This window comes from Harpia harpyja, chromosome 13 (assembly GCF_026419915.1).
Source record: "Harpia harpyja isolate bHarHar1 chromosome 13, bHarHar1 primary haplotype, whole genome shotgun sequence".
Taxonomy (NCBI): domain Eukaryota; kingdom Metazoa; phylum Chordata; class Aves; order Accipitriformes; family Accipitridae; genus Harpia; species Harpia harpyja.
The window spans coordinates 33,387,835-33,411,862 of record NC_068952.1 but is presented as its reverse complement, the minus strand read 5'-3'; the positions used below and the strand labels follow the sequence as shown (position 1 = coordinate 33,411,862).

At 41.8% G+C, this 24,028-nt stretch overlaps 2 protein-coding genes across 13 annotated transcripts in view; one reads left to right on the top strand and one right to left on the bottom strand.

The window, feature by feature from the left end:
* The first annotated feature begins 899 nt into the window (after positions 1–899).
* On the top strand, positions 900–15,708 carry LGALS8 (galectin 8). Of its 9 annotated transcripts, none has more exons than XM_052806840.1 (10): positions 900–988; positions 2,270–2,407; positions 7,032–7,120; positions 7,847–8,057; positions 8,716–8,832; positions 10,386–10,442; positions 10,522–10,548; positions 11,779–11,867; positions 13,803–13,968; positions 14,426–15,708. In XM_052806840.1, exons 2-10 carry the CDS (start codon positions 2,366–2,368, stop codon positions 14,573–14,575), a joined length of 948 nt encoding a protein of 315 aa, XP_052662800.1. In that variant the 5' UTR covers positions 900–988; positions 2,270–2,365; the 3' UTR covers positions 14,576–15,708. The 9 variants fall into 9 exon arrangements, with proteins under 9 accessions (XP_052662800.1, XP_052662805.1, XP_052662799.1 ...); XM_052806839.1 differs by having other exon boundaries at positions 912–988; positions 2,254–2,407; XM_052806838.1 differs by lacking the exon at positions 900–988 and adding an exon at positions 1,079–1,193 and having other exon boundaries at positions 2,254–2,407.
* Positions 15,709–16,814: 1,106 nt separating this feature from the next.
* The window catches only part of HEATR1 (HEAT repeat containing 1), a 40,680-nt gene continuing 33,466 nt past the window's right edge, over positions 16,815–24,028 (bottom strand). For 2 of the 4 annotated variants that reach the window (XM_052806835.1, XM_052806836.1), the window contains exons 35-45: positions 23,335–23,475; positions 22,829–23,118; positions 21,894–22,044; positions 21,212–21,370; positions 20,339–20,473; positions 19,973–20,077; positions 19,710–19,878; positions 18,827–18,981; positions 18,300–18,458; positions 17,474–17,582; positions 16,815–17,034 (exon numbers count right to left, since the gene is read on the bottom strand). In XM_052806835.1, coding sequence (XP_052662795.1) covers positions 16,946–17,034; positions 17,474–17,582; positions 18,300–18,458; positions 18,827–18,981; positions 19,710–19,878; positions 19,973–20,077; positions 20,339–20,473; positions 21,212–21,370; positions 21,894–22,044; positions 22,829–23,118; positions 23,335–23,475 — 1,662 coding nt within the window. In that variant the 3' untranslated portion in view covers positions 16,815–16,945. Of the gene's footprint in view, positions 17,035–17,473; positions 17,583–18,299; positions 18,459–18,826; positions 18,982–19,455; positions 19,560–19,709; positions 19,879–19,972; positions 20,078–20,338; positions 20,474–21,211; positions 21,371–21,893; positions 22,045–22,828; positions 23,119–23,334; positions 23,476–24,028 lie in introns of those variants that run through there. The other 2 variants (XR_008238094.1, XR_008238095.1) reach the window with 2 other exon arrangements.

Sequence of the window (24,028 nt, the reverse complement as noted above, 5' to 3'; positions counted from 1 at the left end):
TTAGCCAAGATATTAAAATGGTCTTTGTGACGAGTGGCTGAGTGCCATTCTAACTTTGGTATAGCCATGTGCACTGCTTCCTGCAAGGCAAAGAAATACTGTAATGCCTGTAATTGAATGGGATACAGGGATACAATTTTGTGGGCCTTTTCTATTGCAACCTTTATTTTTGTCCTCATCTTTTCCCCATCCAGCGTATCAACAGGGGAGCTTTAAGTAGTTCCTCTCTGAGCAGCTTATTGCTACACATCGCAAGCAGTAAAACTACGAGGGACTTCATTGCCCTATCTGCTTACTAGCCCCAGACAGCCAAAACCACAGTCGGTGAAGCCTGTGAGGGAAGGGGAGGGTAAAAGCACAGCCTGGGGTGAGCGGGTGTAAGATTTCCAGGTTTCAGAAACGCGACAAATGACCCAGTCGGCTTTGAAAACCGCGTGTGGGTCTGGTCCCCGGAGACGGGTCTCGCCGGGAGGAGATGGGGTTAGGCTGTAGCGAGGGACCTACAGAGGAAAACACCGATCACCGAGGAAGCGAAGGGTTCGCAGGGGAAGCCTGCGGTAGCGTTAAGGAGCTGAATGAACTTGGCGGCCAAGTCGTTACTTCACCGCCGGTACATCGCAGCCCGCGGGGGACGTGCCGGAGCAGCGGGTCAGGGCCCCGCGGCTCCCGGACAGGCCCTGGCCGCGGGTCGGGAGCAGGCCCAGAAGCGGTGAGCTCCCCGCGCAGCCCTCGGCCGCGGCAGGCGGGGAGCGGCTGCTGGGGAGGGACTGAAGGAAAGCAGGAAGGACGGACGGACGGACGGACGGGCCGAGGGGCCACCGCCGCCGCGGCGGGCCCGGAGGACCCCGCGGGGCCGGGGCGGGCGCGCGGGGCTCGCCGTGCGCGGTGACGTTGGCGGCGGCCGGAAGCCGCTGGGAGGGGCCGGGGCGGAGCGGGGGAGGATGGCAGCGGCGGCAGGCCTCAGCCCGCGGGGCTGCTAGTCACGGAGGTACGTTGTGCCGATAAAGGGGGAGCGGGGGGCGGGTAACGGCATCGGTAACCTTCCCCCCCCACCCCCCCCCGCGTGTGTCTGCCTGTCGGGGAGGAGGGGCTGCTGCGCGGCGGGCCCGGCTGAAGGAGGCTCTCTGTGGAGCCGGGGCTTCCTCGGAGCACGTTATGGCTGAAGCGGTCGCGGTTTCGTGTTTTACTGCTTGGTGAGACTAGTCCTGTGTCCTTCTAGCGTGTTGTAGTGTTGGGTTTATAGCCGGAGGCGGGGGGACGCCGCTGGTGTTTTGTAGTTTTAATTGCTTGCGGATATCCGGGAGGGACCTTGCTTATTGTCTTTGCAGGAGTCTTGTTTGCCTTGGTGTAAAATCTAGCTTTGATTATAAAGTCTAACCTCAGTTACCTTCATGAAGGATATTTTCTGCCTGCCACAGCGGGACAGTGCAATAGCTGGTTGTTGGCCTTTCTGTTTTCGTGGGTTTTTATTGAAGAGGTTTTCCGCTGTTTTGCAACGTGTGAGATAACAGGAAAGCATACATACCTGTTTCAGTTCTACAAGTATAGTCAGGAAACCTTAGCTTAACAGTGTTGCAGACTTAAGATTTGGCATAACGTGTACTGGCAGTGGTTCTTCTGACAAGGTTACAGGAGAACCTTGCAGTTGCATGGCCATCTTTCATTTTGTCAAACAGAGCCTGAATTGCAGCTTTCCCTTGTATTGTGACTTTTTCAATAAAAAACTAATAACCAAACAAAAAAACCCTCAACCTGTCACTTTGCCATAGTGCCACCTGGTCTGCCAAGACTGACAGTCGGCTCTGTTCCAGGATCCTCTTTCAGCAGGATCTAGGTTGCTGTTGCACACCCAGGGAAGTTCAGTTGGCAGGCTGCTGGACACTGGGTTGTAGGTCTGGGTTTCATTTTTTTGGGTCTGCTATTGGACTTTCTGATGCTAAAGGCAGAATTATTGTTTGCTTTGGTCTTGATTTCCCATCAGTGTTCCCCTGTACAATGATGATTTTTATGTGGGTTTCTGTCTCAGTATATGTAATATCAGGAAGCTGCTGATGACATTGTGTACCCTAGTGCACTGTCCCTTGTTAGAGTGGCACCTTATTTCTTTAAGCAAGCCTTTAATTTTCGTATTTCAAAACTCCAGCAAATTTCTTGGAAAGGAAAGATGTTTGCATCCTGTCTTGTGCTGTTTAAAGTTATACCTTGGACGGTTTCACTTAATGTAGTTTCACTTTCGTTTCTTTCTCATTAAAGTTTTGTTTTGTCGAAGGGATCCCTCCTTTGGTGCTGCCTAACCAGTGAGTCCTTTAAATACGCCCCAGCAGTGGTCACACAGAACTGACAAACTTAAACTGAAGGAGGGAAGATGATGTCCTTGGATGGACCACGGAAGACAATCAGTAACCCGGTAACTCCCCTATCACGTCAACAACTTCTTCCTTGGGAAATGGGACTCTGCTGTTGTATGTTGATAGTTAGGACTCATACTGTTTTGCACAGTGAGGGATGTTACTGAGAACTTGTTGTATCTATCGCTCAGGCATTTGAGGGAGAATGTCACAGGTGACACTAGGAGCTGGTGGTGTTCAGAAATTGTGCTGTAAGAAAATGGACGTCCTCCCACAACAGGACGAAGTTCTGTCGGCCTTGGAGGGTCCTCCTTTTTCATACAGCTTATATTGATGTCTGGCACTTTTGCAGAATGTGCTGGATCAAAGGTGAAAATATGATAAGCAGCGTTTTCACTCCTGATTCTCTGTAAACACGAGTGGTGCCTGGCAGCCCTTGTGAAATGTTTTTTTTTGTTGTTGTTGTGCTTGTACCTTCAGTCTGAGCAATTAAACTTGGAATCTTTTTCAGTAGTTGATATCTTACCCTACAATAAATCCTGTTTTGTAGGAAAGACTTGAGCTAACGTGATTCAGCAATTGCAGAGAGTGGGTTTGGCGGAATGTTGTTTGCCTAGCTTAGACTCTGGAGACTTTCTCGGAAAAACTCTAGTATTCTCATGATCTGGGGCAGCGGCCTGACACTGGCATGTGGCTAAAGGGGTGGGCTGGAGCTGTGTTTTTTCTTGTATCTTTAAAAAGGTGGTTCCTCTGAGTTTGCAGAAAATAGTATTTTTAACATTCTGTGCTAGAACTCTTTAAAAATATTAAAGTCTGTAAAGTATCTATGTGGATTGTATAGTAGCAGAGATCTGCACAGGACTTCCTTATCTATTGCGACTTTGCACTGATACACACCTGTGCCCTCAGTGAATCTTGATTGTTCAATCGCACTATATGGTCACTGCTTGCAAAGTGGATAGAGTTAGGGATGATGGGGGAATACCTTCAGCTTTCTTCACCAGAAAGAACCCAGCTGGGAGAGGAAGGAAAGCTGTGTGGAGATTAACTAGAAGGTGGAAGGACTGAACTGTAAAAGGAAAGGGAGGATGAAAGTTGGTAGGTGGGGATTTTGGTGGGAGAGGAGGTATGAAAAGGAGGATTAGGAGGTGTTTAGGACAAATAATCTGTGTAAGGGAGAGAGTAAGAGTTCAGCAAAACTGGGTGGCTGCAAGGGGACTGATGAGTATGATGGGTGACAAAACCAGGCTGGAGGATATAAAGGGGTAAACTAGGGCTTAGGCATCAAGAGCCTAAGGTGGGAATATGAGTGAGTATTTGGGGTTGGAATATGGAGGCAGAGTTGGGAAAGATTGTGCCGATGACCTCAGGACAGCCTCCAGACAAGGCCATGAGCAACCTGCTCTATCTGACATTGCTTTGATCAAGGCATTGGGCTAGAGACACCAGAGGTGTCTTCCAACCTCAGCCCTTCTGTGATTCTATCACCTGGATGGAGGGGGGCAGGCTATGAAGATTTCACTGTTTCAGTGAATTGTTCCATGAGCAATAAAACTTAAGAGCTTTATTACAGGTTTGAGTCTGAGATGTTGTCCTGGTTTTGGCTGGGGTAGAGTTACTTTTCTTTCTAGTAGCTGGTATAGTGTTGTGTCTTGGATTTAGTATGAGAAGAATGTTGATAACACACTGATGTTTTCAGTTGTTGCTAAGTAATGTTTAGACTAAGTCAAGGAGTTTTCAGCTTCTCATGCCTAGCCAGCAAGAAGGCTGGAGGGGCACAAGAAGTTGGGAGGGGACACAGCCAGGACAGCTGACCCAAACTGGCTAACGAGGTAATCCATACTGTGTGATGTCATGCCCAGTATATAAACTGGGGGTGTTGGTTGGGTAGGGGGGCAGATCGCTGCTCGGGAACTAACTAGGCATCGGTTGGTGAGTGGTGAGCAATTGCATTGTGCATCACTTGTTTTGGATATTCCAATTCTGTAATTTTTATTATTGTCATTTTATTATTGTTATAATTATTATTTTCTTCCTTTCTGTCCTATTAAATTGTTCTTATCTCCACCCACAAGTTTTACTTTTTTTTCCCTGATTCTCTCCCCCATCCCACTGCAGGGCGGGGGGGGAAGTGAGTGAGCGTCTGTGTGGTGCTTAGTTGCTGGCTGGGGTTAAACCACGACAGATGTATTTCTTCATTACTGTACTATTCTGAATCATCCAGAAAATCCTGCTTCCCTCTTCATGCCCTTTACTCCACCCATCTGGCAAGAAATGTTGTCATGCCCCACCTGATGGGGCAGCTGTCCGCTACCCAGCAAGCTGGATGAAAGCTGTGTTATCACAGTCCTTTCCTCTATAAGACTGTAATCTGTCCTCTTGTTTTATGAAAACTAGCAGATATTAGAAAGAACTTGGATCTTCGAGACCTCTCAAATTCAGTTGACATTGACCAATTGGCTTCAGAGGTAATTTTTGGAGATCTGGAAGAGAGCTGGGATGCTTGTAGATCATGTGATGTCACAAGCATGACTCTTAATAAATGAGGAAAAATTAGTAGAAGAATGTCTTGAGATGTGAGGAAATTACAGGCACATTCTGTGATGACAAAGCCTCATTAAGTCTGTAGTATTGCACCCAGGAAATGCTCTATTATGGCCTTGCAGATTCCATGTCTGAGCCTTTGAAGAGTTGATCTCAGAAGGCCAACCTTCTTTTCCCTTAAATAAATGCATCCTTTTGAATGTAAAGAAGTGTTTTTGCCACAGCTTCTCTTCCAGGGGTAAATAACTTTGATCCACTAGAGTGGTTAAGTCCCAGCATCCCTGGCCTGCATCTGTATGTTTCTCTGGTTTATCTTTGGAGACCAAACTGGTGATTTATTACTCTACTGTATTACTCGGAGCTACTACCCCTTCGGAGCAGTGTGTTAAATCTAAAATAATCAAGATACATTTTTTCTTATTTATTATTACTGTTCTTATTCTTTGAATAAAAATAAGCCTCTTGTGTACAGCTTGTATATTAAGGAACCAAGCTACTACCAGTAAGCAAAGGGATTTCAGCCTATATATTCTTTCACTTTTAACACTTAATTTCACATTTTGGTCCTCCTCTACTGCAACTGCTTAAGCCAATAAAAATATATGAGACTTAAAACAACTCGACCATTTGTGAGCTTATGCTTGAGAAGCAAGTTCTTTAAGTCTGTTTTGCCTGATGTAGAAGACGACTGCAAATCAGGTTTTGTGCAATGTGTGGGTAGCTGAGAAGGGAAGTGGAAAGAGGGCAGAAAAGGATGTGTATCTACTGGCAGAAATGATCAACACTGTGGATTTAGACAATTTTTGCTGTCATTCCCCCTTCCCTCCTCACAAATTCACAAGGTGTCAGCAAACACATCCCCTTTTTACATCTTCCTTTTTTGCATGATGATACATACATATTTAAAAAATAAAAATCTCAACTTGTCCTTTTATGGTCCGTTATTCCATTCAAGAGTTGTATTTCCAGTCTGTTCATTTTTTGTTGTTAAATTACTGGAACTCTTGTTTGCAATTGATGTTTCATTTCTAAGGTATCCTAAAATCTTATATGCAGTTCCATAGATCAGGGATTTTGGGGGGAAAAAAAAAAAACCCAAAACAACCTTGGCAGAAATTTTTCTCTGTTAACCAGAGCAAATGTTGCATTTGCTACCATTTACTTCCTTTTTCAATCTAAAGCACATGTGATCAGATGCAGACTTATAGCTTTGCTTTCAGATCAGTCTCCTGTGAACTTCCACAGTTTTCTGTTAAGGTGCTCCCCTTCTCTCCCTGAAATGCTGGGTGTACCAGCTGATGGTCAGGGTAGTTCTTCTGTCAGCATATCTGAGCCTTTGCCAGAGAGCTGTGCTGGGGTGTTTGGGGCTTTTGTTTTAACTGACATGTCCCCTTATATAGTTTAACAACTCCTACTGTGTTGCCATTTCAGTTTAGTATACCGTGCATGTGTTATCTTCTCCAGCTATTGATAAGGAAGAAAAAATAGGCAGGCTTTGAGCCAGACTGCATACCATAGATACCATGAAGACCAAGACCAGTGAACAGGGCTATTTCAGTGCACCTTGCAGTTCTTAGCTCATTAGGGTAAAGTATTTTGTGGCATTTGTTGTGTAGTTTTTACTAACAAGACACTCTGTGACATAGTCTCTTCCCATCACTATTTTCCAAAATGGAGCAAGAACAAGCAAAAAGGCAGCTGCTGTGATCTGGGGTTAGAAGGGTTGTGGAAGGTGCCTCCTGCTACCAGCAAAGGGCTGATAATAGTCAGCCCTTGGCAATGACCTAATTTGAAGTGAATCTTCTTTATACTCTATTAAAAGTGAGACAATAAAATATTACCACTCCTTGAGAGATAGGAATGGAGGCTGGAAATTTCAGTATTAATTTTGTCTGAGAAGCTTGGTTTTCATAGGTGAAAATCTGCTGGGTTTTTTCTTTCCGTTGTGGTGGGTATTTAGTGCTTTTCTACTCTTTCATTTAAATGGAATGCTAGCTGTGTTTCTTTTAATGTGCTAGAGCACCACATAATTAAGTATTAGAATGTTATTTTTAGAACTATTGTGGGCTTTTTTGCCTCCATCACAAAATGTTATTTGAATCTTTTTTTTCTTCTTTTTTTTTCCCCCCCCTCTTCTAGATTATTCCATATGTCGGCACAATACTTGGTGGCCTTGTACCTGGAGAGCTGATTATGATACATGGGACTGTTCTTGATGATGCAGACAGGTAGTGGCTACCGTGTCACTTTTTGCAGTGTCACCATGTGAACAAGAACGTAATGGATAAAATGTTTCCAGGGGTCCTGCTTAAGATGGCACACAAAGGCTTGATCTAAATCCTTGTGATAGTGTCAGAGTGAAGACAGGCTTAAGTGGTTAATGAAAGCTTTGTGATGAGCAGCGGAGGATGAACGGATTTTTTGCTTTCTGCGGATCCTTTCTTCTTGCTTTTTGCTTTGCCTGCTTTGGCAATTTTTTTCCCCTGTCATAGCATATGTCTGCTTGTCTAAAGAGGTTATCTGAGACTAACAAAATTGATAACTGAATGTGTTGCATGAAGGAATTAACTTAGACAGGGATAAGGAGGTATGAACTAGTGCATATGCCCAGTATGGGGGTTCTGTTCCCTGACTGCCCAAGATTCATTTGGTTGTTCTACTAAAGATGCTGGGAAGGAAGACGGTGAACACAGTAGGTGTGGAGCTTATATGATATGAATGATGACCATTAAATAAATACTTAAATATTTTAATTCATTGCAGTAAGTCATGGAAGAACCTTTCACAAATGCGTAGGAGTTGGACAAGTATGTGTTTGGTTTTTTTCCTTATCCAACAACACTCATTGTGTCTGCCTGTTCTGAGGCTCCACAGTAAAACACAAGTGTATCAAACTTTGAGGTGATTTCTTAACAGACTGAGCTGAATGTGGTTTGTCTTATTTTTATGATTAGGTTCCAGGTGGATTTACAGTGTGGCAGCAGCACAAAGCCTCGAGCTGATGTGGCGTTTCATTTCAACCCCCGCTTCAAAAGGTCTGGCTGCATTGTTTGCAACACACTGGAGAGGGAAAAATGGGGCTGGGAGGAGATCACTTACGAGATGCCCTTTCAAAAAGGGAAGTCATTTGAGATTGTCATCATGATTTTAAAGGATAAATTCCAGGTGAGTCTGAGTTGATTTGATTCTTTATCTATAGCCAGTTGTCAGGCCAATAAAAGAGAGATATTTTGTATACTTACAATAAATAGTTGGAAGCCTTGGTTTCTGTGTTACCTAAGTATAGTCTAACTACAGAAAAGTTTAGAAGTTTTCTTTAAAGAAGTGCTAAGTAAATCAGACCTTTAATTTTGTATTGCCATCCTCTAAGTTGGATGAGCAGGCAAGTAACTTCCTGCCATGGCTAATGGCTACTCCACCCTTCCCTTCTTACGTACAAAGGGCTGACCTTAGGGTGAACCTGTTGTGTGACTAGAGTAGGACAGTCCTCTTGGAGGAAACATGTGAGGTGTATTTGTCTTGCTCTGTTAGACTGCAATAATAGATTCTATTAGATTGGTAATACCACACTGGTAAATGATCAGGTGATAGAAACAAAAGGTGTGGAATGTGAATTTTATTGTAGGCAAATAAATCTCCCTTGTAGTGATGGAAGGAGACTGGATCATGGATGAGCTGAACTTAGTTGCTCTGAAATTGCTAGGACACTCCCTGCATCTGTACCAAAGCAGTGTAAACCAGAGATACAAGCATACAATTTGATACACGGCTGGTGTAGTGTATGTTTAATACAATTTTCCTATTTTGTTCCCTGTCTCTTTAGGTGACTGTAAACAAGAAGCACTTGCTGCTCTACAACCACAGAATTAGCCTTGGAAGAATAGATACTCTTGGAATATATGGCAAAGTGCAGATCAAAACAATAGATTTTGTTTCTAATGTAAGTTATATAGACAGCTGACTTGTTCCTTTTCTCTGTCTTAATAAAATTCAGAGTAGGATTTATGGTGAAAAGGAAGTAAAGAAAAGCAGCTACACAGCCTAACGTCAGTAATGAGATTTTTTTCCCCACATTTCAATATGCGAGTCTCATGTGAGGATCTCTGTGTTTTATTCTTCAGGTTACGGGCAAAAGGGTGACAAAGTTTACAGCTTACAAAATTAACAGGATAGATGGTATAAGAATTGATTGGATACTGGATCTAGGAATGAATTAGACTTTTTCAAATATTGTAGGAGCTCCAAACTGAACTCTCAGTATTCCGTGCTTCTAAGTGACAAGTTCAACCACAGCTGTAACTTGTTGCTTGGCTTACAAATGGCAAGTTCAGCCACAGCTACAACTGCATAACCCTGTTTTTCCTGCTAAAATGACTGAATTGTTGAATGAAGTGATAAGTAGAAGTACGTTTATTTCTGGGGGGTGAGAAGAGGTGTCCTTTCTTGAAGACTTTGTGGCTTGACTTGCACTTGGAGCAAACTGCAGTGAATTTAAAGCAAAGGCAGTGCTGTGCTCCCTCTCAGCTGCCAGCTCTGCTAGAGAAAGTAAACGAACAGGGAGGAGTTGAACAATGTTTTCCCCTGTACAGATAGAGAGATCCTTCTGCTTTGAAAGGGTAGGTTTTAGAGCAGAAACAGGAGGTGATAAATTCCAGGGTGATACAGAAGTTGAATGCCTTTTCCTTTCTTCCTGCCACTCGCTAAAGCAGCCTACCTACTCTGATGTAAGATTCTGGGTCTCTTCTGCCCCATCCTCACTACACTGGGCAGTGCTTGGGTCTCTTGCTGCCAAAGGTCGGGTCTAACTCAGGTCAGCAGAGTAATTACTGTGTTGATAGAAGGTGGAGGTTTGGGCCTGAACGAAATGGGGTCTAAGCTTTTAAAAACACGTCTAGTCACTGATCATTTTCAAAGCCTATGGACAGACTTTTATGGGCCCCATCACTTGGCCTTGGGCATGTTGCCAGAATAGTGTTACTTCCGAGCTGTCTGAGTCCTGGTCTTGGAGGACTGACTCCGAGAAGAGCTTGGGGGGCAAGCAGGTGCTGTAGGTTGTTTTCTGTCCCAAACACAAACCAGAACAGAGTTGCTTTAGTCTGTGGCTGCTGGTGCTGTATCTTTTGGGGAAGAAAGGAATGGAGAAGGGCGATTGTTTTCTTTTTGTCTTTGCTTCCAATATATTCTTCTGAGGAGGAAGATGGAGGCTGGTATTGAAGTAAACAAGCTGGAGACACAATCTGCCAGGGCTAGGCTGGAACTGTATCTCTGCATGGCCATGTTGCTCATCTGTCCTTCCCCTGAGAAGGGACAGGGATGCAGGGGACTGCTTAGAATCCCAAGGCCCCCTGCATGGCTATCTTTTTCTTTACCATAGCCCTAGATTTCCATGTTAACTGTTCACCCTTCAAAGCAGCACAGATTCTTACATGGTTCTAAACCAACTTTATGTTCTATGATGTTAGCAATGACACCTAAATGTCTCTCTTTCTGCAGTCTTTACAAGGCTCTCAGCTATCATCTCTAGGAGTAACAAAGATAAACACAGAAAATGTACGTATGTTTGTAAAAGCTTGAATGAATCTCCCTGTTGTCTGATAAGCTGGTTAATGCTGTTTGTTTTCTCTTGTAGGGGGAAATGCCAGATGGTTCACAATTTGTAAGTGTCTCGTGTAGACTTGTGGCAAATGTGAAGAGTAAAAAAAATCAAAATAAAAACATCTTAGTTATGAAAAAAACATGCACAGAACAAGGGAATCGAGAATCTACTGGGAGATGATCATCAGTGAGGTTTTGTAGAGAGTAGTCCTCTTTGCTGCTGCTAGTAAAAGTGAGGCTATTTGTTAAATCATTTAGAAAACCCAAAAGATAAACACAGCATTCACAGCCATAAACAGAGAAATAAAATTGAGGTACCTGAAGTTTTAAAAGACCAATTCACATTAAAAACTTTTTTCAAATAAGCATACTTAGTTTTCTCCGCCTTAGGGAATACCTACAAAACAAAAAGTATTCTGCAGTGATATTATGCCAAATGGCCTTATGTTCATGTGTGTATCTCAGAACCTATCTGGCTACATCTTCCTCTTGCTGACAGATCCATGCTTACCCTCTGTACACTTCAGGTGGCTGGGTGCAAGCATCGCACCTTAGGGTTGGAATTCGCACCCAGCTAGCATGAACCATAGACAGAGTGAGTGCTCATCTTTTTGCAAAAAGCTCTAGTGGACAGTATCCAGGCTGGAATAAGGACCACGCTCAAACTGAAAAGGGGTTGGAAGCCAGGAATATATACAAATAGAATATGTGGACTTCATCAGTCTTCTTTTCAAAACCAAGTAACATGCAATATTGTCATTTGCAAGTGGTGAACTTCAACAAAAAAATAAAGGCAAAGTACTTCTCTGTTCACTCCTTTTCCCTGATCAAAATAACTTCTAACAACGAAAAAAAGGCAAAATACTTGCACTATCTATCATTATGAACAGTGTGTCAGGAGGACAGAATACTCGGTGACCCTTCTTCTAGTACTTACGCAACTGTGAGACTACACACCTAGCATGAGTCTTAATTCTTTAAACCATAACTGAGGCTTTCAGAGGAGATGTTGGGATGTCTGTATCTGAATAATTATATGATATAAATTTAAATTAGTGCAGGGAGTTTTGTGCTTACCTTTTTTTTTTTTTTTTTGTGCTCACCTTTTTTTTCCCTTTATAGCTTTTCTCCTATAGTATTAGTATCCCAGAACATGTCGGTAGGAATAACTTTAGCTATAAGTGCAGATTAGCAATTGTAGGCCAAATTTCTTCCTGCCATAGTAACGCTCAGCTTGTATATTGAAAAAAGTAAGTCACAGTCAAAATTTTTATTGGTGGTGTACTTCCAGGGAGTTCCTTACGTTGGGAAACTTGATACTGCGCTTCGTCCAGGATGCACAGTTGCCATTAAAGGAGAAGTGAATAAAAACCCAAAGAGGTAAGTGTTACTAATTTTTTTCTGCTGTGTAACTGAGCTACTCTTGAGAATGAATAGGCTTTTACATTGCCTCAGTATATTCTTACTTGCAACTTTGCATCTGGAATAATCTGAAACTACAGTGCAGTTTTCTCAGAAACCTGCAGGATACCGCTTTAGAGAGGACTTAAAACAGCATCTTCGTTGTGAAAAGCGAAGATAAAACCTGAGTGTCTTACCTACTAAATCTGCATCATTCAGAATGTTGTGTGTCTGTTCAGGGTTTCCATTGTGCAAGGCATGTGACCATACATATTGTACAAAGACAGCTTTTATTCTGAAGAGGTCCAAGAGTAAGGGAACTGGCAGTAGTAGATGGAAAATGAGTGAGTGAGTTAGATGAGTTGCGGGTGTGCTCAAATCCTGCCTGTTACAACGTTAATCTGAATACTTCTGAGACGGCCTTCTTGCAGACTGTATAAGCATGAAGGTGCCTAACTGATAACAACTGAGTGATGAAAGCTGGTAGGGGACTATGAGCTATAATTTTGATAGCAAATTAGGAACAACGGGTTGCAAAGCAGGCATTTATTTTCCCAATGTGATTTGAAGGGGGGGGGGGGGCGTGGAAAGGGAAGTGCAACACAGTCAAGATGGAGCTGAGGAAATGTCTGTGCTTCAGCATGCTCTTTGCTTGAAGGGTGGTTTTGGCTCTGCAGAAACATGCCTAAAAATGAAGCAATTAGTGCAGATGATGAGAAGCATGCTTTTTACGCTGTGTGAATGCATTGCACTCCTGCTTCCTCAGAGCACATGCCTTCCCTGCAGCTGAACAGCACTTGGAGTTCATGTTAGTACCGGAACCCAAGGTTTTGACATCTCATAAATAAAGTTTGAATGCACTTTGAATTGGGTAGGATAATTAATACTTAGATAGTAGCATTTGTTTTCCTTCTTTTGGCTTGAAAAGCTTATAGCACATTTCAAGTGCTGGATGCACTGCTTATGAGTGAAGAGGCTTTTGGGTATTAGTTAAAGCATTGCAGGTTGCCTGCTGTTTGTGCTTTTAAACGTGTAGATTTTTATAGAGTTTGTAACTCATTTAATGTCTTTCACTCAGTTCACACAGTTGTAGGTGTTCCTTTTTCTCGGTGAAAAAGAAGACTTCACACAGTTTGGAAGTGTGGCTGTTGCTGTATTTCGTAGCTGGACTAAGCAATTCTAGGCTTCTGAAAAGAGGGAGATAATCTGACAGCTGGAGCTGATTTGGGGGGCGGAATATTTCCTCAAATGCAGTGAGGTCTTTGCCACAGGTTGAAGCATTCATTTGAATTTGGATGAGTCTTCCCTCTGATCACTCTTCTCCAGAGCTCCCCTTTAGGAACCCTGTGCTGTGGACATGTCTGGAGATTGCAGAGTATTTGTTCAGCCTGGGCCAAGCTGCACTGCCTACAAAGCACCACTTTGTATGTGTGGTGTCCCACCAATCTTAAATGTAGGGAGAGAATCCTCAAACTTTCCCTTAGAGTCTAACCACTTTGTTGGCAGAAAGAATAGGTAAAACAAAGCCTCCCACTCTCCACTGCCCGAGTTAAGAGAAAGAGATGGTGGAGCAAGTAGCACTGTCTGTTTCTGTGCGAACGCTGCTTCCTAGTGCTGTAGGGGAGCAGCACTTGGCCCACTTGGCTCAATACCTCCTTGCTGAGACATGAACAGAAAGGTGTGAATGATGAAGCAGATCTAGCAGGGTCATGTCCTACATTTGCTGCCTCCAGCAAAGGTTTCTGTGCGAAGGAGACAAATGGATGTTAACTGCCTGCTTGGTCCTTCAGGTGAGTCATGGCCCTGGCTCCAGAACAGTTCTGAGTATTGGCTAAGGGCATGGTAAATAGCATGGACTACTGCATCACGTTTATAAACCCTTGGTATAATGAACTTTTAAAAAATATCTTCCAGCTTTGTGATAAATCTGAAATCAAGTGACTCAAAGGACATTGCGTTACATCTGAATCCCCGAATGAAAAATAAAGTTTTTGTGAGAAACTCATACCTTCATGACAGCTGGGGAGAAGAAGAAAAGGAAGTTGCCAACTTCCCTTTCAGTCCAGGGATGTACTTTGAGGTAAGATTAACAGAAACATAGCATCAAACTGCTAATTCTGCCAAAAGGATTAGCAGTGGTGCTTAAATGTCATATCACTCATACAGGTTTAAATAAAACTGCTATTCCTGCATTTCAATGTCTTGAGAATATTTAGGATTAAATGAGACCATAGGGAGCAGAGATTTGACTTGGTTTTAATGACAGTTTTCTTTTTAAATAGTTGCAAGAATTCAGCCTGTGCTCAGAATGAATTTTAATTGAATTGGACTCTATGATCCTTATTGGTCCCTTCCAACTTGAGTTATTCTATGATTCTATGAATTTTAATGAAGTTCCACTTTTTAAAATGTTTCTTTTGCATGAAACATTCTTTGTAACAGAAGCAGGGCTTGCCCAAGTCTAGGGTAGATCATCAGGTTGTATTTCATGTCTTACCTAAGCTTAAAACTTAACTGTTTCTCTTCTTGGTTTTCAGCTGATCATTTTCTGTGATGCCCACCAGTTCAAAGTTGCTGTTAATGGTGTTCACACTCTGGAGTACAAGCATCGTTTTAAACAACTTGAAAAGATCAATGTAGTGGAAGTCATGGGAGATGTTCAATTGTTAGATGTGAGGAGCTGGTAGTTCTTTTCAATCACTACTAAAAGAATTAAACCTCTTCTAATGACAGTGCCTCCTTGTCAAGTACAAACAGGCGCTGACTTGCGCTGAGCCTGCCTTTATCTATCTAGGCTTCTGCATCTGCCTCTCTGAGTTAGGCGAGTACCAGAACTGCTAACTGTGAGATTAAATCCTCCTCTAGTTTACAGTATCCTGGCAAGCTAAGTAAGTCTTTGCTCAGCTAAATCTCTTAGCAATATGAAAATGCTGCATCATACTGTGTTTAACAATTGCACTTGATATGTTTAACTACTCAGCATTTCTTGATAGCATACATTCAGTATTGTGAAGTAGAAACAAGACTGAAAGAGGATCTGAAGATATGGTTATCTACCCCAAAAGGGAAATTGATAATTCATTAAAATTATGAAATACACTCTTCTGCTTCTTAGTTTATATTAGCAACTATAACCTTTTTACTGAGGCTGGATTAAGCAAACAGTTGACCCATCAGTTCTAGCAAAAAACAAGAAGGAATTTGATCTTGCTTCTTAGCCTGCAGCTGCAGCACTACCCTCTCTGACACTTATAAGCAGGAGGTGACATAAGCGGTTTAAATCAAACATACAGCAGCACTTCTAGCTTTTAGTTTTCCAAAGTGAAACAAATGAAAATGATTTAGCTGGTTCCAATTGTGTGAACTTTTGAAAGGTTGTATGATCTGAAACGGCTTCTAACCGAGTTGAGATTGCTCAGGGACTGAAGTAGATGTTTGTGTTTTTCTTTTTTTTTTTAAAATCTGTGAACCCAGGTAGTCCAGGCAGGGTTTCAGCCAAGATGAGACTCAGATACTTATCAGTGGAATAGAGAATGGATCCTTTTTCTGTCTTGTCTTGTATTAAAATACTACCTATCTGAAACAAGCTGTTCCTATTCAATGTTTTCCATACAAATGTCAGTCTTAATTTTTATACTCATTTTTAAAAATAAGTTGCTACTGGCTGTCAATACATGCCTGAGTGATGTTCCTGTTTATCTTAACAGCTGCTAAAAGAGTGAAGCAATTTCAAGAATAAGCTGTACCCTAAAAGACTGTTTAAGATAAATTACCAGATTTAATGTATAAAAAGCATAAATAAAAACATTTGTGAACTCTGCTTTTCTCCAAGTGTAACTAAGTAGCTATAATGCCTTTTTGGTCTATATTTTGTCTTGTTTTGCTTATTATCTTACCAGTATCTCCAAGGTGGCATAGTGAGCCTGACTGGAGGACCAGTTCTACATCAAGGAGTTAGTGATCCACAGACCAGTTAACCTGAGTAGGCCTATGCCTCGGCTGTGCTGGTGTGGCCTTCAGGGCAGTATTGTGCTGTACATAGCCCTTGGCCACAGGATAAACTTAGCTGGCTGATTGTAACAGAGGAGCCGGTAGGCAGCTCCCACTCGGTAGGCAGCTCCCACTCGGTAATGGCAATTACACCACTTGTGTATCCTTGCCTTTATCTAAGAGTTCAGCAGGAAGTTCTCATGTGAACACCCTTTTTTTTTTTTTTTTGACAGCATCAGACAAGATTAATAGTTGTTTTCTTTTAAGAAAATCTTGTAAGAGCACGAATGAGCATGATGGGGTAACCTTTCTGCAGATGGGATCTGTGTGGTATGCTGCACCCTGAATAGAGGCCTGTTCCCAGCACCTGAGGGGATGTAACATTATCCTCTTTATAGTGTTAGCTCTAACCAGTTGCATTTTAAAACCATCGTTTACAGAGTCTGAGTGCCTTTCTTGCTAGCAGTGTAATGAACCAGCATCTCCTGGTGCAAAACAGGTGGTGAGTTTTTTGGTAGATTCATTAACATAGCAAAGAATTTATTCTTGATCTTCAGGTGAGTAAGAAGCTAATCGGTAGCAGTCTTTAAAGACTAAAAACCAGCTTTAGCTCCTAGAAGGATCCTAGTTTTTGTAACTTCCTTTTCAGTATCTTCAGTGAGTTTACTTTTACTTCCCTAAAAATGACAGAAAAGCAGATTGTCAGGATTGCGGTGCATGGGTCCAGTGAGTACCATGCTTACATTGTAGCATGACGGCCCTTCTGTGGGGATAGTAACTGCATACTCCAAGCACAGTGGAATTCAGCAAGTCTTGCATGTTGTCACTCTGTGCTCAGCTATCAGACTTTGCTTACAGCTTGCTCCAGTTTTGCCCTGTTAAGAAAAGAGCAGTTAAGGAAAGGTCCCCTAACTATCCAGAAATGATAAAGCCAGATTCTTACAATATTTTATTAAAAAGTTAAGATCTTAGCTCTGATAAAAATTAGTATGACACAGTTTGCCTGTAACACTTGCATGTGTGAAGCTAACACGATCAGACAAAATATGAAAACAAAGGGGATAAATTTAGAAGTAGCTTTGGAGTGGTTCTCCCAAAATGACTTCCAGTTGTTGAATTGTCTTTTGACATTGCTGTTCAACTTCTTCACATTCATCTAGAAAAAGAAAGAAAGCAGGAGTTAAGTGGAATAGTAATTACAAAGCTACCCTAAGAAGGCTTCATCACTCGTCAAGGCTAGAACTGTCTTCAAACACCAGGTATGAAATAGTTATTAAAAATATTTTGGCACTGACTCAGGCAAATTATTTCTACTGTAATACTGATCTAAAACATGCAACTGGGGAGATGTGCACAGGCTATAACACTGAAGAAACTACCATAATTTAACTGAAGTTCAGGAGTGTGTTGGATACAATCCATTTCAGTTTGCATCCTGCACAGTTTAAGCTACCGTATGCCAATTTGTAAGATTTATTAAGATTTATACCAATTATAGCAATCATCTTCTCTGAATCTTTGAAATAAGTGGCCCTTATTCTTTTTTGGTCATAGGCCAGTTGTCTGCCTTCACTAATGCCACTTTAGAACATTACCTTCCATGAGCTCAGCTAAGAATGGAATAGATTCTGGTAGCAGGACCAGGTAGTTCTCCTTCAGTTTCTGTGCAACTTCTACCAAAGCAAGCAGAGCAGCAAATCGGACCTAAACCAAAACAATAATCTTTTTAAGGAAATGAACATTACAGTATAGTTCCCTGTTTTCTCCCCACTTCTGCCTTCTTTCCATAGAAGTTTGTAAACTAGCTTTCCCTACTGAAGGGAACTAGTTTTAAGCTAATTTAAATCTCAACATGTGGGTTAAGGTAATATCAAAGGAAAAATAGGTTGGAAGAAGCAGGTATGTTGCTGGAAGTTACTTGATTATAATGGTCCTTAACTTCCTGTTACAATGCCACTCTGTTCTACTGTATCAGAATGACTTAGCTCAGTACAATGAAAAACCAAGTACTCCCCCTGAATACATACAACCTGTCAAATGGGAGAGTCTTGACAAAACTCTATATAATAAACAGGTCTGAAGGTTGACAAAAAACCTATCTTCCAGTTCCCCCTCTAAAGTGCCCCTTTCTTTCTCTTAATAAGTTTCTCTTATTCCAACAGCTACCAAATCTTTAAAAAACCCAAACCACACAGTATGGAAGATATCCACATGTGGAATATTGACTGCTTACAGTAAGAGCAGAAGGCCATGTAGTATACATCTCTCTAGAACTTGGGAGTAGCATAGTACAATACCAGTATTTTAATTTAGGCTAGTATTTTAGCAATGACTTGGCTAATCCACTTCTGGTTTTTGAGGCACTGTTCCCATTTTCTAATGCAACAAAGAAAACCAGTTCAAATTCTCATAATTCCCAACCTTAGGAGAAGTGTGCCTCATTTTCAGCAGGATGTGGTAGTTCAGTGGTTTCCAAAGCGAATCATCTGCCATTGCCACTGAAAACTGAGCTATGCAGGGTATCAGGTGTGCTGTCACTCTTTCCTGGAACTTCTCATCTCCTCCAAGCATATTTTCTAGCTGTGGAAGTAAAAAGCTTGTCAAACAGATCCAGGCTCAGATAAACCCAGCCAAAAGCACTTCTAGCTTTGGGTCTCAGGTACTCAACAGTTATGTCAAAGAGCATCAGTGGGAGTGCACTGGTGCGCAAGAGCTCAACAACATGCATGAACCTTACAGAATGAAGATGGTTTAGAAAGAGGATAAAAAAATTAGTAATTCAGTGCCTTAGGCAAAGCAGTTAATACTGCCTATAGGCCAAAGACAATGAATTAATTCCTCCCTTTTTGTTAAGGGAGAGGATTGAGGCCTGATAGTTAAAAAAAATAAATCTTTCAGATGAGAAAAAAAAAATCAGCTATGAATTGTTTTTTTGTGTTTGTCAATACCTGATCAACCAGAGGCATCATCAGTGTTTCTGCTCTTTCCTTACTGAGGAACTTATGGGTGTCAAACAGGAAGAGCTTGTGCAGACAGTCCATGGTGAACTGCAACAGTAGACAGCTCTTTTCTGTGCTATTCTCAGAGTCAAAGAAAGCTTCATCTACATATGAATCAAGGAGAAGGAAAAAAAAAAAAATGAAAATACAAAACTTCCCCACAAGACAGAAACATCGTTAGTTTGTGAATATAGCTAAAGGATGTACTACATAGCAGTTATGTACTCATCAGTCAGAAGAATAAAGTGGATGCAATATGTTATCTGGCTTTTAGCTAATGCCCTCACAGGTCTGCCACTGCCGTTCACAGTCAGCTGGGGACAAAAGAGAATAGCCACAGGCTATAGGAAAAGTGCTTGGCCATACCTGTGGATATGGAGAATTTCTTCAGGTCACTACAAATGGGATGGGCAAATAGTTCCCCATACAAAAAAGTAATACCTATTGTTGCTAAGAAAGCAGAGGAGTCTGAATACACTGGCAGCATATAAGAGAAGTCAGTGAATGAAAAAAAGAAAAAAGCCCCAACAGAAGCAAGTCACCCTCTTTCCACACAATTTCATTCTCATGGAACTCACTGGGACTGACATTGAAAATTTTCATGTGGTCTCAACTTTGTACTGGCAGCCCAGAGCCCATGGATGAAAAATGTCCTTTGGTTCCGTCAGAATAAGAAAGATGCCTTATTTATGAGAGAAAAAGAGAGAAATGAAAGGTATGTGCTGTGAAGTAAATCCTGTAAGACTAAACTTTCAGCAATTATAATTAACCTCTTTCAGCAATTAGAGTTAGCCTGCCAGTGCCTCTCTGTAGTTCGTAATTAAAAACTTACCAGTTTTAGAAATGTTGACCTGGTTCAGTGTCTCAGCAAATGGCTTCACTAAGTGACCAGCAAACAGGTTGAAGAGACCCTTGAGCTTGTCTGCAATGCAATCTGCTATTCGGTGGAATGTCAGCAGTCTGTCTTTTAGGGTAGACTCTGTTTTGGACCAATCAAAGAGCTGAAAGGGAAAGGCAGATTAGCTCTTTCCTGTGTCTGTGCACTGGAAAATAGAAAATATGCTGATGCAGATGAATTATAGTTAAATTTCTTACCTTGAAGAAGAGGGGTCTAAAAGAAGCCTCGGAAAGTTTCATAACCATACTTATTAGACAATCAATAACATAAGCCTCTGTCTTACCAACTTCCTCTAAATCATCCTAGAAAAATGAGAAAACATAATTCCAAGTTTGAAATGTAAGAATTTGAGCTTTCAAAGCACATTTTCATTTTGTCTGTTTCAGACTAAATACCTAACCATAATGTTTTCTACACCAAGAACAATTCCAGAACAGAATATTTGATACCCAGAATTTCAGAGCACATATGCAATGTGCAAACTACTAATATTTTTTAAAACAACAGATAGAATTAGCATGTAGAGGTTGAGCTGCTGCTGTTCATCCCCCTAATCAAGCCACCTCGGCATGCTCTGTTCGGAAGTCCAGGGCTTTCATGAAAAATGCCGTCAGCTCAGACTGATGGGAGATCAGGTGCTCCTTCTCCATACCAACAATGTGCTCCTTCAAAATGTTCATAAGGGGACGCAGGCAGTTCTGCCAAAACAAAAGCAAAGCAATGCAAAGGCAACTGTGATATTGACAGTAACCGAGAAACATAAGGGAATTGGATTTTTGCACTTCACACATTCACTCATTAAATTATTGTCGATAAAATAAATAAACTTTTTCCTGTACTTTTTGGGGGCTTAAGTTAGTAGCATTCCTGAGAAGAGCTTGGTCTCCCCTCTCCAATACTGGAGATACCAGTTAAGTCTGAAAGGTTTGTGCCTATGAGACAGGAGCAAAGCCCAGATGAAAATTATGACTCAACTTGTGTTCCTAGCAGATAAATCAAGGCCTTTATGAACGGGATGATCTCTCAAGCATTCATCATCTAACACACTAAGGACATTAAACTGGTGCATTTCTCCCAGGTCAACTTTCCTGAGCCACCACTGTGGTACAAAAGAAAACAGAGATAATATAAAGAGTGTGCTAGGTTTGGCTGGGATGGAGTTAATTTTCTTCATAGCTGCTCAGAAGGTGCTGTTCTCGATTTGTGAACAAAAACGCTGATAACACACTGGTGTTTTAGTTATTGCTGAACAGTGCTTGCACAGTGTAAGACTTTCTTTGTTTCTCACTCTGCTGCCCCAGTGAGTAGGCTGGTGGTGGGCAAGAGGCTGGGAAGGAACACAGCTGGGACAGTTGAGCCAAATTTTGCACTGCTTGTTTCTTTTTTTCCTTCCTTTTTTTTTAATCACAATGCAAAAGAATGAAAAAAATCCTTACCTTCCGGGTATTTGCCACTTCACTGTAACACTTTGTAATTGCAGGCAAGAGTATTCGAGGAGCAAGCCTTGTAGCTAGGATAGTTTTCAATGATGTTACGCGTAAGCTTATCTGGGAAGAAGGACCAAACTCGACCACAATCTCTTCCAAGCGGACAACCTATCAAGAAATCCAACAGAAGTTAGGCATACTTAAAACAACTCAAGAACTTATTATACAATAGTTGTCTGTTGCAAGTGTCAGATGAGAATTTTGCTGTTTGCACCGCTTGGAACACCTTACAATTAAGATGTCTGTGTAGAGAGCTTCGCTGTCTTCAGAAGACAAACACTGAAAAAATGCGCATGTCAGCGGCAGGGGGTTAGAATTACCCTAACTAGAGCTGTTAGGTACACATTTGATGAGATCATGGATATTACAGAATGATCCTTCAGGATTCATCTCCCTTTTCAAAGAGGCAAACTACAACCTATCAGAGGGAGGAGTAGGAGACAGCTCTTCTACTCTGTATCTTAGTTATCTGTGTAAGAAGGTGAGCAGAAGGGTAATACGTTACGACCTTCCACACGAACGGCACACACTCCTACTTGTTTGAGAGAGAAAAAACTATCTCTGTAGCTTCTTCTAGGAACTGGGCAGATCCTGTCCCCCTTTACATATCTGTAGGAGTCAGAGAGCTCACCTGCAGCAAGCAATCCAAAAGATAAGGACTAAGGAAGTGTGGTAATGTTTCTGCAACCTTCAGCAGAGCAGTGACAGCACTCAGCAAGTAAATCTCATTGGAGACCAGCTCCTTCTTATTTTTTAGTGTCTTCAACAGTGCTGGCATCAGCCTGTGAATAGCCAAGCATAAATAGAGAAAGGTGAAACCACTGACCATTAGGAGGCACTTCTCCAATCACACAAATCCACCTGTTAAGCCTGCAGGGACAATTTTCACATCAATTTTTACATGTGTATTTGAGAAGACTCAGTATTCCAGGCTCTTCTGCTGCATTTCATTTTTTCGAAGCTAATGAAGGGTATTAGGTTTAGAATCACAGAATCATAGAATGATTTGGGTCAGAAGGGATCTTTAAAGATCATCTAGTCCAACCACCCTGCCACAGGCAGGGACATCTTTCACTAGACCAGGTTGCTCAAAGCCTAGTAGTTTAAAGATTTAATGACAATAAGAAACTTGTATTTGTAATGAGATAAAGCAGTCTTAAAAGCAACAAGTAAGATGCTTGAATTCTTGCATAGGGAGAATAAAATAATGTAGCATGCAGGGTTTCCAACTGCACTGTTATCATGTTTTTAAATGCAATCTGTTCTACAGTAAAAATAGAGAACATGGTCTGACTTCCCTAAAGCCATCAAGATTGCCTCTCTGTTCACAGTAGCAGACTCCATAGGGAACTCTACTGATTATAAGACTTGCAATTTCCACACTAGCTTCTTTGTTCTATGACCAGGAAACACCTGCAAGCACAGCAAATACCATTATTCTTATCTACACGAAACACACACATGGGCAGAGTTCCACTGGGCCTTCATCAGCATTCCTTCAGTAATGTATTTTAGTATAACTAATGCCTGCTGCAGCTGGTTCTGTTAAAAAGAACCCAACGGTACCTTGGAAGCTGAGGTATTGCTTGGGCTTTCAGTGTACAGGTGACCTCAGCTATACAAAGCAAAGCACTTCCCATCACATTCTTTTCCTCCTTCTCTGAAGAAATTAGATCGATGGCAGTTTTCAGAACAGGTACAAATGGCACTGGATTTTCTGTGCCAAAACCTTTGCAGAGTAGCTTGAGGCTGAACAAAGCAGTCTGCCTGTTGATAGCTTGCTCCTCCTCTTCCTCCTTTCTTTTACACTGCACAATAGCAATAAGCTCAGGAACTAGCTCCAAGAGCTGCAGGATCTAAGAGGACAAGAGAACACACACATTAGACATACAATTAGAAACTCAGAACCTGCAAGGTAACTAGGGGCAGGTAGCCTACGTCTCACAACTCAAGAGCTGCCTGCCAGACTTGGCATCGGTACTTGACGTCTTTACATAGAGCAAACCTCTTCTACATCAATCTCTCTCCAGGTACTCCTGCTAAAGGAACCGAGTTTAACCACTTCGCCTCACCTGGCTCTTCTGCCACTTTGTGCGCTGCTGCACCTTATTGTTCAAAAGGTCCATTGCCTTACGTCTCACAGATGGGAGCTGATTCATCATTAGTCCCCTAATTACAGTGATGAAGGTTTCTGTTGGCAGTAAGGCATTGACCTACAAGAAAACACAAACAAAACAATACCATAAATGCTCTTCCATGCACTGTGACATAGTAGGCTCCAAATAAGACAGGCAAACTCTTCAACTTCCTACATGGGTTTCAGGATCAAAGAAGAGAGGACAGGCTAGCAATGCTTTATCTGAGGCAAGCAAAAGAACGAAGCAGGTTCCAGTTACAGTACTTAATGTATGTCCACTGGCTGCTAACCAGCCATTATCCACTTGCTTTGAGATTTCCTCAGCAATTCCTTTTGTCTACACTGGTGAGCTATCCCTCCTTACCCTCAAATACTTCTGGTAGTGCCTGGTGCATGTACATCATGACAACTGGAATATGCTTCACAGGCACAAAAAAGAAACAAACCAAACCAAGCTGTGAAAAGACGTCTGCTCCACAGCATGCAATGAGATAGCCAGTCCAGTTCTACAAATATTCTTCTGATCAGAAAGTGATTAGAAAGAAAAGCATCAGGATTTTTTTCTCCATGTAGAAATATACAACAGTTCCATTAGCATTATTTAAATCATTTTATGAGTTAACAGTGAG

Bases quoted from the DNA above. Each gene is read 5' to 3' on its own strand.
- LGALS8 (XM_052806840.1), top strand. From the start codon at position 2,366: ATGATGTCCTTGGATGGACCACGGAAGACAATCAGTAACCCG. The intron at 10,443-10,521 runs GTACGTATGTTT...TTTCTCTTGTAG, and splicing joins CAAAGATAAACACAGAAAAT to GGGGAAATGCCAGATGGTTC. The intron at 13,969-14,425 runs GTAAGATTAACA...CTTGGTTTTCAG, and splicing joins GTCCAGGGATGTACTTTGAG to CTGATCATTTTCTGTGATGC.